This window comes from Erythrolamprus reginae, chromosome 1 (assembly GCF_031021105.1).
Source record: "Erythrolamprus reginae isolate rEryReg1 chromosome 1, rEryReg1.hap1, whole genome shotgun sequence".
Lineage (NCBI taxonomy): Eukaryota > Metazoa > Chordata > Lepidosauria > Squamata > Dipsadidae > Erythrolamprus > Erythrolamprus reginae.
In genome coordinates this window covers 233,041,396-233,054,213 of record NC_091950.1, presented here as the reverse complement: position 1 = coordinate 233,054,213, position 12,818 = coordinate 233,041,396, and the positions used below count along the sequence as shown (strand labels likewise).

Below are 12,818 nucleotides of genomic sequence, written 5' to 3'. Positions count from 1 at the left end.
GTATAGGGAAAAATCCGTAAAGTATTTTTTAATTAATATTTTTGAAAAACTGTGGTATAGACTTTTGGCGAAGTTCGAACCCGCGAAAATCGAGGAAACACTGTATATGTTTCATATATCTCCTCTCATTAGTTCTGTTGTTGTAGTTCTATCAATTCCAGGTTCATTTGTGTTATCTTTATAAGGTTTATTCCAGCAGCCCAAATGTCATCTGATTGTCCTAGTTTTCCAATATTTGATGTGGACATTGTTAATCTGGGTGACATCTGAGTTAGCATGATTCGTGTCACTCTTATATTTGAGGTAAGCATGTAAAGTGAGATGGGGGTCTTTGCACAAAGATCCCTACTGGTAAAATAAGTATCAGATGAGATTTGAATCTTGGTCACCTTTGTCAAAGACGGTGTGCTATTTGTGTGTGTATGTATGTGTGTAAATCAGGCATCGAGCAAAAATCTTCACAACAAAGCATAACCTATCCTGTAGTGAAGGGACTTTAAACTGCATGATACCGATGTTTTTATTTTGAGATGTTGCTTTCATAATGCTTTTTATATTTTAATCTTTGGAAGAGTTGAAGCAAGTTACTTTAAATCAATAAAGTATTTGTAATTATTTGGTTAAATTGTCTGTCACCTCCTGACCGACTATTCAGTTAGAATGCTCTTACTATTTACCATATGTCAGATTTATAAATAATTCCAAAGTTAAACTAAACTAATTTATGTTTTAACTTAAAGTGTCCACCAAAACAAATCTAACAACATTTAAAGATCCACTGGAAATTAGTGAAGCAAATCTGTTCATTTCTGTGTCTCTCTCTCTTTTTAATGAGGCATACTCAGCATATTATGACTGATTTTCCAAAAAAAGAAAAAAAGACTGAAATAAAAATTGCTTTATAAAAACCCAAATGGGAAATCTGTACATCTAAACATCATATAAAATAAAAATGGATAAAGCTACAAGCACCATTAATAAAGGGGACTGAATATACCTTACATAGATCTAGTTGTACCTGATAGCTAGGTATACCTGTTTATCTTTTACACTAGATTTATTTTTGTTCATTTGTTATTCACTTCCTGATGAAAAATTGTCTTTGCATGTGTGTGTGTGTGTGTGTGTGTATGGCCCTCTCCTCTACAGCCACTTGCTTCAGGCAACCTCACATCAAGAATCCTCCCACGTTCAATGCCGACTACATCTGTTGCTCTTTCCTATTGTTGAAAATTCCATCCTTAATCCTATTTGACTTTATTCATGCAAAGGTCATCTTGAATTCAACAAATGCAGGAGCAACAGCAAGCACACTGGTAAAAAGATGCTGTGGTAGAGCATACAGCTAGCATGCTGGCACTCTATCAGGAGCCCTTGACTCCATTACGCCGGCTTCCACCCCTCAAGGCTGAACTGCTGGAGAAAATGGAACCTAGTTCTTTCTAGCATTTAACTAACAAAATCCGTTCAAAAAGTGTAGAGTCTTCTCGATTTTGGAAGACAGCATTTTCGCTTTTCCTTTTTTTTTGACCCCAAGTCGGAATATGTGGGCTGCTTCTAACTGCTGGCTCTAGTGCACACAAAAGCAAGATACTTGAAAGATTAATTTAACTCTATTGGATTTCCAATACTGATCAGGATGATTTTCAGGCTTGTTACTGCCCGCTGCACAAAAACCTCAAACCCAGACGATGGAATTAATTAATCCTGCTTTTTTAAAAAGAAAACCTTTAAAAATAAAGTCAAACAACGTTTGCTTTAGCTTGGAGTTGCTAATAAGATCAAGATATTTAGAAAAGTGAATGAGAACAAATAACACCAGAAGTCGAGATACTGGGGATATCTCGTATTCTTTTTCCTTCTCTATTTTCCTGATTTATTAAAAAAAAAACATAAATATGCGTATAAACCTGTTATTAGGTTATTGCTCTTATGACAACTACCTGACAAATAAAACAAAACATTACTACCATTAACGCAACTCCCAAAGACATTAACAGTTGTTTTAGCGTGAGATGAATTTGAATTTGTTTATTTAACTAAATTTAACTTATTAATTTGGCTGAACTAGAAAAAATATATATTTATCCATATTTTATTCCAAACCAAACAAACCCTGCCAGCAGAGAAATGCCAAACCCAGCCTGCAGGCAAGTGAAGAAACACTTGACTGCTTTGCCTACAGAGAAATATTTCACATGGGATGATTTATTGGCAGCTCAAAATGGGTTTAAAATGACAGTACAAGTGTTTTACAGGAATTACTTTAAAAACCCTCTCCAAAGCTCCCTTTTGCCATAGCATGTAGTTGCTAGATTGATATCCTGTCCTTCCTCCAGGTACTTAAGGTGCCTTGCATAGCATTTACCTCCTCCAAGATTTTCCCCATACTAACCTTGTAGGTTAAACTCTAGATGGGGAAGGGGGGGAATGGTCTTGGACCTGGAGCTCCCCAATACTAGGCTAGAACACCAAATGGCTGTAATCTATGATGCACCATCCAAATGTACCATATTGAAATCTGGGAGATAAGAAAAACTGTTGGAAATAATCAAATTTTGCATCCATCCTGTTCTGTGGGTGAATAGATGCAATGTCACATCCTCTAGATCTTATATAGAATTCAAGATAAGAGAAGATATTTCAAAAAAATCATGTGCAATTGCATCCTGGTAAGCTGATTATTTTCTCAGGTAAGGTTTGTTAATGTGCATGACTTTGTTGCTTTCACTTGTACTCCAAAAGAAACACTTGACAGATGACCAAAGCTTTCAGATCCATCCATGGAGATCCAAATCCCTTATATATTTTCATAATGTTCTCATCTAAACAATCTAAGCCCCAGAACTCACTTTAACAGCATTGCCAAAAATGCATTAAGAGTTGTTAATTTAATTTTATGAAGCTTCTTCTCCGGTAACATTGAACTGCAAACTAGGGCATACAAAACCTTTGCCAGACCAATTCTTGAATACAGCTCGTCTGCCTGGAATCCACACTGTATTTCAGACATTAATATAATTGAGCGGATCCAGAGGTATTTCACGAGAAGATTACTTCACTCCTCTGCTCACAATAGAATATCTTGAATAGGCTTGAAAGTTTGGGCTTGGACAACCTGGAACTATGCTGGCCACAGTCTGACCTAAGCATAGTACATAAAATTGTCTGCTACATTGTCCTACCTGTCAATGACTACTTCAGTTTCAACCACAATAATATAAGGGCAAACAATAGATACAAACTCAAGGTAAACCAATCTAAACTCAATTGCAAAAAATACGACTTCAGCAACAGAGTGGTCAATGTCTGGAATCCCCTACCTGATTGTTGTTACATTCTCAAACCCCCAGAGCTTCAACCTTAAACAGTCTGCCGTGGACCTCACCCCATTCCTAAAAGATCCGAAAGGGGGCGTGCATAAGCGCACCAGCATGCCTACTGTCACTGTCCTATTGTCCACATTTATTTGTACTCATTTCCTGTATTCATGTCCATGTTTATACTTATATCTGTTATTTTGTACGTTTGACAAACTAACTAACTAATTAATTAACTAAAACATGAAACCCAGTGACAATCTGCATAATCTCATCCCTCCTGAAAACACCTTCCTCTTCTGCCTTAGCTTTATATGCGTGCCTTTTCCTTTTCTTTTGCATGCCTTGCTTTACTTAAGAAAAAAAGCAAACAAATAGTAAGAAAAAAATAAAAAAGATCAAATTACAAGGTTTACATGCAAGCTATTTAAATCTACATTTTAAAATGCATATTGAGAATGATGACGGATCAATAATAAGATTAAAATAAAGCAATTTCCTATCAGTAAATATTCCCAGACTAATTCAAATGATTTGATTTTATTAGAACACTATTTTTCGCTTTAGGCGTCATCCTATAGTTTCCTATAGGATAATAAAAAAAGAGTTACAAGGTTTTAATATGACATTTCTGCAGCCTCCATAGGCAGAATATATTCGAAATACTTCTTGAAGAGCTTAAAATTGTAATCTCTGGCTAGTAAACTCTTAAGACAAGAAGTCTTTGAGAGCACTGTGCATTTTAAAGGACCTATTTATGTTCACTCCCATTTTCTAATCCAATTAGTTCCAAATTATAATTTAATGTATGAGAGATGCAGCAGTCAATGGGAAAATAGCAAACTGAAACACACTTATCAAGAACAGGATTCCACTGGGAGTTGAACAAGGACTTCAAGCTCATGTTTTGTCTTCAGTTCATGAAATCCTCATTCATAGCAAAGACATAGTATAGTATTGAATATTATGCTTTTTCTTCTGAAGCTTTTATCAACTGTTATGAGTCATGGAGATTTAAAATATGCCATCAAGTATAGATGTCAGGCAAATTGGCTGACTATATATATATACTGCTCAAAAAAATAAGGGGAACACTCAAATAACAGATCCTAGATCTGAATGAATGAAATATTCTCATTGAATATATCATTTGCACAACTATTCCACCTGCACAACAGCATGTGAATTGACTGTCAGTGTTACTTCCTAAGTGGACAGCTTGATTTCACAGAAGTTTGATTTACTTGAAGTTATATTCTGTTTTTTAAGTGTTCCCTTTATTTTTTTTTGAGCAGTGTGTATGTGTGTGTGCATGTGCATATATATACATATATATACATATGTCACCTGTTTTGGATGAATTTGAAAATTAAGAGAGACTGGGATAGATCTATTTCAGCCTTATTTTGGACTCATCAGCTAGCCATACCCTCACTGGGACTTGAACCTGCAACCTTTGCCTTGTAAGGCAGAGAATTAACAGCTACAGTATCCAATCCCTTTAGCTTTGTACCAGGGAAGGGTTACATATTTTTGTGTCGAATCACCCTGGTACAGTATATTGAAGGAACATCACAGCTCCTTTTTTGTCTCTCAGCCCAACCCAATATATATATATTCAGCAAAAACAAAAATTCAGCAAAAAACATGTGACACACACACACACACAATTTAAGGTCTTGGCATATTCGGGTTTCTTCCCATGTAGGATTCAGAGATTTCTGGCGAAGTTTCGACGAGGTCCCACTCGTCATCTTCAGGCTGGTGCTTTGTCCTTGTTCTAGGGCGAACACAGCGAGACCTGAGCTGCCTTCCCTCTATAAATACTGGTGGGTGGATGTGCTGTGCTGGCTCAGCAGCTACAGCATTATATATAATTTTATCCCATTGGGTAAGCCTAAGAATTCTTCATTTAATGTTGCTATTATTTTTCTGGCTTGCAATAGAAATTGGAGAATAGTTTATGTTTTGTCTCCATTATATACATTTGAAATGTCTGTTAAAAAACTGAGTAAAAGTCACTGAATATAGTGAGAAAGTAGAAGAATAAACTTTGGAAGATTGTGCTACAGAAGATAATAAAAACTTACAAGTCTTCTTCAGGACCCAAGCTGAGGTGAATGGCTCTGTCTAGCTAGAGCAGAGGTCTTCAAACTTGGCAACTTTAAGACTTGTGGATTTTAACTCCTAGAATTCTCCAGCCAGTGTGCTGGAGAATTCTGGGTGTTGAAGTTCACAAGTCTTAAGTTTGCCAAATTTGAAGACCCTTGAGCTAGAGCATGCTAGGAGTACAATGTATCTACTAAACAATGTTGGGAACGAGTGACTTAGATTCATCTTCCAGGTTAGAAGCACTGATATACTAATGTGACATTCTGATCTAAAGTTGCAGAATTTTTTCTTGGAGCGATAAATCAGGATTAAAAATATCTCAGTAATTTTCCCAGACAGATAAAAATCGTAGCAAAATAAACCCTGTCTTTCTACTTGTTGGCTGAGTTACAAAACTAACTGGAGCTATCCTTGTCACTCTCTCTGCAATGGCCATCCCCCAACGTCTTCCCTAAATTATTATCTGCAGATAAACCTGACTGAATATTGCCAAATTCTAATTCTGATGCATAGGTTAACTATGCAGTTTTGAAAATTAAAAAAATAGACTTCAACTTGGTTGAAAGAGTTGGCATAAAATTAATGTTCAAATCAAAGATAATACAATTTGGACATAATTACAATGATGGGAGTGTGGTGGCTCACCAGGTTAGAATGCTGGGCTGCCAATCAGCAGGCACATGTTTGAGACCCATTGCTGCCATGAGGTGGGGTAAACTCCTAGCACACGCTCCAGCTCCTGCTGACCCAACAGTTTGAAAACGGGCAACCACAAGTAGTTCAATGGGGACCACTTTGGTGGATAACTTCACAGGGACCCCAAAAGAGCCCTCAGTTAGATATCCCTTGGGCAATGGTGATGGCACTGGCAAATCCTTTCGCCAAGGAAGCACTTTGGTGCTTCTGACATGGGAAAAAAACATTACACAGGTTGGTTTGGCTTAACTGACGATACACATTTCATCTGGTTTAACTAGTTGCTGTCTGAACGCTAAAGACAGCCAATTTTATTTTGCCAGCAAGCTGCAATAGACATTTGTCTATTGGGGGTCTGTATTCAAAATGGTTATGACTAGTAGAACTCTTCATGATTTGTGAACAGGCTGTTTGAAAAATCAACCTCCCAGATATGAGTCTCATTAGCTTTCCTCTTCTGCAAGAAAAACTGTTCTGTTGGTCAGCAAGAATTAAAAATAGGTCTAGTTTATGATCCTCACTTTTTCTCTCATCTATCACTTGCCATGCAAACCAGTCTATTTTTTTTCAGATAGCTTTTAAAACTGAAATAGCCTGAATTTAGTGGTTGTGGTTTGTGTCTTTCTTATTGATGCATTTTAATTGATGTACAGTATCCGTAACTGACCTTTTAATTATGTATGAATTGCTGCAGTCTGAATTTTAATTAATCTTTTATTGCTAGCTTTCTTGAACTCTACTTTTATCAAGGATATAACTTTAAATAATCACAAATATTATAAACCTGAAAGTATTTTATCTCATTCATAAATTTTACTTTAAAAGAAAATATAAAAAATATTTTTATATGGGGAATGGAAGGATTTATATTCCCTGCAGTTATATTATATTATATTACATTATATTATATTATATTATATTATATTACATTAATTATATATTGTATTAATATAATATTATACTACACTAAATTACATTATACCGTTTTCCCCAAAATAAGACTTCCCCTGTTAATAAGCCTAATCAGGCTTTTGAGTGCATGAAAATAAGGCCGAGGCTTATTTCAGGGTTCAAAAAAATATAAGACAGGGTCTTATTTTCGGGAAAACATGGTATTACATTGTATTGCAATTCAAAGTGTATCAAAGTGCTAACATGGATAACGATAAGGACTGTAAATTCTTCTATTCTCCACCATTCAGTCAGAACTGAAGATACTTCTTGGATGGAAGCGAAACATCTTCAAGAGAAAAAACACAGAAAGTCCATTTGCCTTTGGGATGACTGAAGGTCATCCAATTGCTTCTGTGTCTAAGACAGAACTGGAATTCCCAGTCCTGGTTTCTAGCCTGATGTCTTAACCTGCACAGCACATAGGCTTTCATATACTAATACAGTACTATAAACAGAAAAAACCAAACAACCCTCAGCAAGCTGTTCCAAAGGAGGGAGACTCTAAAACAGTGATGGCGAACCTATAGCCACAGGTGGCACATGAAGCCATATCTGCTGAAATGTGAGCCGTTGCCCTAGCTCAGGGGCAAAACGCATGTGTGCCGCCCAGCTGATTTTCGGTTCACACAGAGGCTCTGGGGGGGTATTTTTGGCTTCCGGAGGGCCTCTGGGGGGATGGGGGAGGGTGCTTTTCCCTCCCCAGGCTCCAGGGAAGCCTCTGGAGGCTGGGGAGGATGAAAAACTGGCCTACCAGGCCCACCAGAAGTTGGGAATGGGCCTTTTCTGGCCTCCAGAGAGCCTCTGGGGAGGAAAGGAAGGCAATTTTTGCACTCCACAAGCACTGAATTCTGGATGTGGGCACTTGTGCAAGCGCGATAGTGTGTGCACATGCACTTTCGGCACCTGAGGGAAAAAAGGTTTGCCATCACTGAGTTAGATGCTGATGTGATAACATGATTGAGACCAGTCCTCAAGAAATGAAATGACAAACACTGCATTCACATATATCACTTTCAATGTTTTGTAGAGCTTCATAGCTGCTAGACAAGAACATAAGTGTTGCACAAAAGAGAATAAGAATAATAGGGAAGACTATTTACAATGCAGTAAATTAGAACTGCCTTACTGAGGGACGAATAAGAGATTATATGTAATTATATGTAAATAGAAATTACAAACATAAAGAAATAAAAATACAGTGATACCTCGTCTTACAAACGCCTTGTCATACAAACTTTTCAAGATACAAACCCGGGGTTTAAATTTTTTTTGCCTCTTCTTACAAACTATTTTCACCTTACAAACCCACCGCCGCTACTGGGATGCCCCGCCTCTGGACTTCTGTTGTCAGCGAATCACCCATTTTTGTGCTGCTGGGATTCTCCCGAGGCTCCCCTCCATGGGAAACCCCACCTCCGGACATCCGTGTTTTTGTGATGCTGCAAGGGAATCCCAGCAGGGGAATCCCAGCAGCGCAAAAACGGGCACTTCGCTGGCAACGGAAGTCTGGAGGTGGGGGTTTCCCAGCGAAGGGAGCCTCAATGAAATCGCAGCATCGCAAAAGCACAGAGGTCTGTAGGTGGGGCTTTGAGGACTTTGGTGTTTTTGTGATGCTGCGATTTCACTGATGCTCCCTTCGCTGGGAAACCCCACCTCCGGACTTCCGTTGCCAGCGAAGCGCCCGTTTTTGCGATGCTGGGATTCCCCTGCTGGGATTTCCCTGCAGCACCACAAAAACGCAGAAGTCTGGAGGTGAGGTTTCCCATGGACGGGAGCCTCGGGAATCCCAGCAGCGCGAAAACGGGTGCTTCGGCTGCCAAATGGGTGAATTTTGGGCTTGCACGCATTAATTGCTTTTCCTTTGATTCCTATGGGAAATATTGTTTCGTCTTACAAACTTTTCACCTTAAGAACCTCGTCCCGGAACCAATTAAGTTTGTAAGACAAGGTATCACTGTATACTAAATAACTATTAGGTCTTCCCTACTCCAGATAATATTCATAAATTGTCTCTTTCCCACCCAAATTTGTAAACAGGACAATAGTCAGGCATAATAAGTGGAGATGTTCTCTGAATGAAATGGGAAAGATGGAATAAAGTGATGTGTTGGTATTATACTTGATCTTAGCCAAAAGACTGAAATTTGGATATTAACAATTGCTTTATTGCTTTAGCTCTATTTATTCATAGAAGACCCTTTAGGATTTGATCAGGTAAACTTCTTCCGTTTACATGGGGAAACTCAACCTAAACTGGATTTGGAGTAAAGGATAGTGGCTATGGACCCTGAATCAATTAAATAAGAAGATTAAAAGACATCCACACCATATACAACCTGTCATACATCTTCACAAGTCCTTCCCCTGAACCCCATCCTGAATGTAAGTATCAGCATCTTATCTGAACTTTCGACTAAATTGGTCTGTTTGTTAATCTAAATCAAAAACCAAGTAAGATGCTTCAGTGTTATCACAGAAACTCTACTGCAAAGAAATCTAAGCTTATGTGCTCAAATACAAGCAGCTTTAAAAGTGCAATTCTACACTCTGGTTGCCAGGCCTCCTTTCTCTGTATTTTGTCCTGCTGATAAAAAAACACTCCCCAGGGAAGCTTCTGGTATCAAACTTTCTACCTTGTTTGAGAGAATTGAGGCCCTTGAGGGACAGGGATTCATCAGCAACTCTTCTGCCTAATTAAGTAGCAGTTTGATAGATGTGACAAGGACTCCCATTCAGCTCTTAACTGAAATGATGATATCTAAAATACACCACTCTTAAAAACAGCTACAGGTTTTTAAAAAGGGCTGGGAGCCATGGCGAAAGATGTCCCCCACCCCACCCTTTTCTGCCTTAAAATGAAAAGCAAAATCATGCAAAGAAGTTTCAAACAATAAATTACAACGAAAAGGTTAGGTCAAATAAAAAAGAAATGCTATTCTTGTGTGCTATTTTTCATTTATTGCAATATTATTGCATGCAATTTGCACTTCAGGCTGCTAAGTTATAAACTGAAGATAGAACTATTAAGCTTGTTGTTGTTACTTAAAGAACAATGAAGGAATTAGCAACGTGACTAATTTCCAAATATTTATCTACTCCTTGTGAACTAGGTATCACAGCAACATGCAAAACGTGTTTAATATTGTTTAAAAGTAAGGGGTTCTATATTAATAACACATTTTATTTCTTCCTCACATATAACAGCTTTGGATGAATAGATGAAAGGAAAGAAGCAACTGTTCAATTGAATTCAACTGTTCAATAGAACATATGGGTCTTGTGCGTCCACGCTAGATGTACTTGAAAAAAACATTTAAGCATTAATACAATACACTTAAAGTCCAGGGGGAAAAAAGGCAACACAGTTCTAGGCTGCATTAATATCACTTTATAATGCCTACGTTAGGCCACACTTGGAATACTGCATTCAGTTTTGGTCACCAAAATGTAAAAAGGATGTTGAGATTCTAGAAAGAGTGCAGAAAAGAGCAACAAAGATGATTAGAGGACTGGAGGTTAAAACATATGAAGAACGGTTGCAGGAACTTGGTATGTCTAGTTTAATGAGAAGAAGGACTAGTGGAGACATGATATAAGTCTTGCAATATCTCAGAAGGGAGAGTCAAATTATTCTCCAAAGCATCTGAGGGTAGAACAAGAAGCAATGGGTGGAAATTAATCAAGGAGAGAAGCACCTTGGAACTAAGAAGAAATTTCCTGATAGTTAGAACAATTAATCAACGAACAGCTTGCCTACAGAAGTTGTGAATTCTCTAACAATGGAAGTTTTGAAGCAGCGTAGGGTTTCCTGGCTAAACAGGAAACTGCTATTCTATTCTATCCTATTCTATTCCTAGTCTAGTCTAGTCTAGTCTAGTCTAGTCTAATTCACAGAACATAAGAAACACACCATTTTGTTCAAAAAGAATGAATCATCATACTGCAGACAGCCTGAATTAGAATTAAAGGAAAATATTGAAGTTTTTAATGGTTTTATCTGGGAAAAGAGCAAATCTATCTAAGGTAAGAAAGTATAATAAAGACAGAATTACTAAAAGGGTTGGATCCGGACTTTGTTTCTCCTGGCATGGCCATCATGGAAGCAGAATTCTCCTAGGGAAAGTTTCCATCCGGAAGCCTGTGCTTATAAATCTCCGCAAAGATTTGGAGAGGGCTGTCAAAGTTGTCTCCTTCCCTTCTTCTCATATAATTCCTATGCTAATTCTAAGGTTTTCCATAGAGTGGAGCCTTTACATTTTCAGGACAAAGTCCACATCAGATCCAATGTTATTCTATAGACATTAGGCAAAATTCCAAGTTATTTAACAATTTGGATTATGCAACTAAAAGTTGTATGTATCCTATCTCTAATTTTGTTGCTGTTTCTTAACAAGTTTTCTAACATGATTGCAACAACATTTCTTAAAGTTATGATATTTTAAAACTAAATTTACTTTCCCAATATGATATGGTTTAGATGATAGTAATTTCTTACACCTGGGAACACTGATTATTTACCCTTGCCCTGAAAGTCTACTCATTTGTGAAAAATCAAACAATTTTTAAAGATTGTTACAAGAACAATCCAGAATAATTTCACTTCGAAGTAAAATACTTTGCTCGGTGGGATGTAATCCTTGCTTAGCATAGATAAAATTATAGTCATCATGCTTCAAATTCTGGGCTGTATAATCTGCATTTCATTGCATTTCTTTGAGAGATTGCTGTTTATTTCAAAGAGTTTAATGTTAGTCTTCAAGATTTGGAACTGAAGAAAATACAAATTCCAGTACATTTTGAGAGTTGTTCTTAGCCCTGATGGTACAAACAAACAAATAAAAATGGAAATATTTTTCAGAGCACAAAAAAGCCTGGCTTCATAATTCTAGTTTACAACCTGCTTGGGGGTGGGGGTGGGGGGGGAGAAACCCTTGCAATGTTTGGAGACCAGCCCTCCTGTCTAGAAATTCCTTTGGTTGTGTTACTGCATGAGATTTCAAAATGATTTCAAAATGTGAATGAAATTAAGTGAAGATAAGTGGAGGATGTATAGCCAAAACCATATGCATTAACCGAGAAGGTTGCCAATATGTGCAACAGAAGAAGAGGGATTTCAACTTTTAGCAAAGACTTCTGACAAGGTAGTACACACCTTAGGAGAAGAGGACAGCTCTTTCACTGCATGAATAGCTGACATGTTCTCACTTGCTTCTCTTTCTACCTTGGGTGAGAGAACTGGTGGTTCCGGAGCTTTTCTTTTCATCTTCCTTTCTCTTTCTTGCACTGTAGTAACTTGATCATTTAAAGTTGAACTTGCTTTGGGTTCATAAAAGGGATTGGATCTAATTGAAAGAAGGGAAACAAATTTATTTGCCGTCTCGGTATTTTTAGTGCCATTCCTGAAAGTAATTCCTTTGTACTAAATTGCAACCAATGTAGTTTAATTTTTTTTAAAAAGACACACATAGAGACAAGATACCTTCTCATTATGTTACTAGTTCCCCTGCCCCAAATAAACTGATGACATGTTTGTGTAATTAGGTACAAATAATGCCTTAGGTCACAAAAACTGTTCACCATTGGGGGGGAAAAACATTATTGGGAGTAAAATGGATTCATAGAGGCTTTATATATATTAAGTAATACTTCTGAATATTTCTGAAGCCTGAGATTTAATGCAGTAAAAATAATAGTTTTATAACTCTTTGTTTTATTTGTATAATAACAATCAGGATA

The 12,818-nt window shown here is 37.3% G+C and overlaps 1 protein-coding gene across 5 annotated transcripts in view; it reads right to left on the bottom strand.

Annotated features, from left to right (window-relative positions):
* The window catches only part of EHBP1 (EH domain binding protein 1), a 301,779-nt gene that overhangs the window by 142,426 nt on the left and 146,535 nt on the right, over positions 1–12,818 (bottom strand). For all 5 annotated transcript variants that reach the window (XM_070732534.1, XM_070732530.1, XM_070732531.1 and 2 more), the window contains one exon: positions 12,235–12,424. In XM_070732534.1, the coding sequence (XP_070588635.1) occupies positions 12,235–12,424 (190 nt within the window). The remainder of the gene's footprint in view (positions 1–12,234; positions 12,425–12,818) is intronic.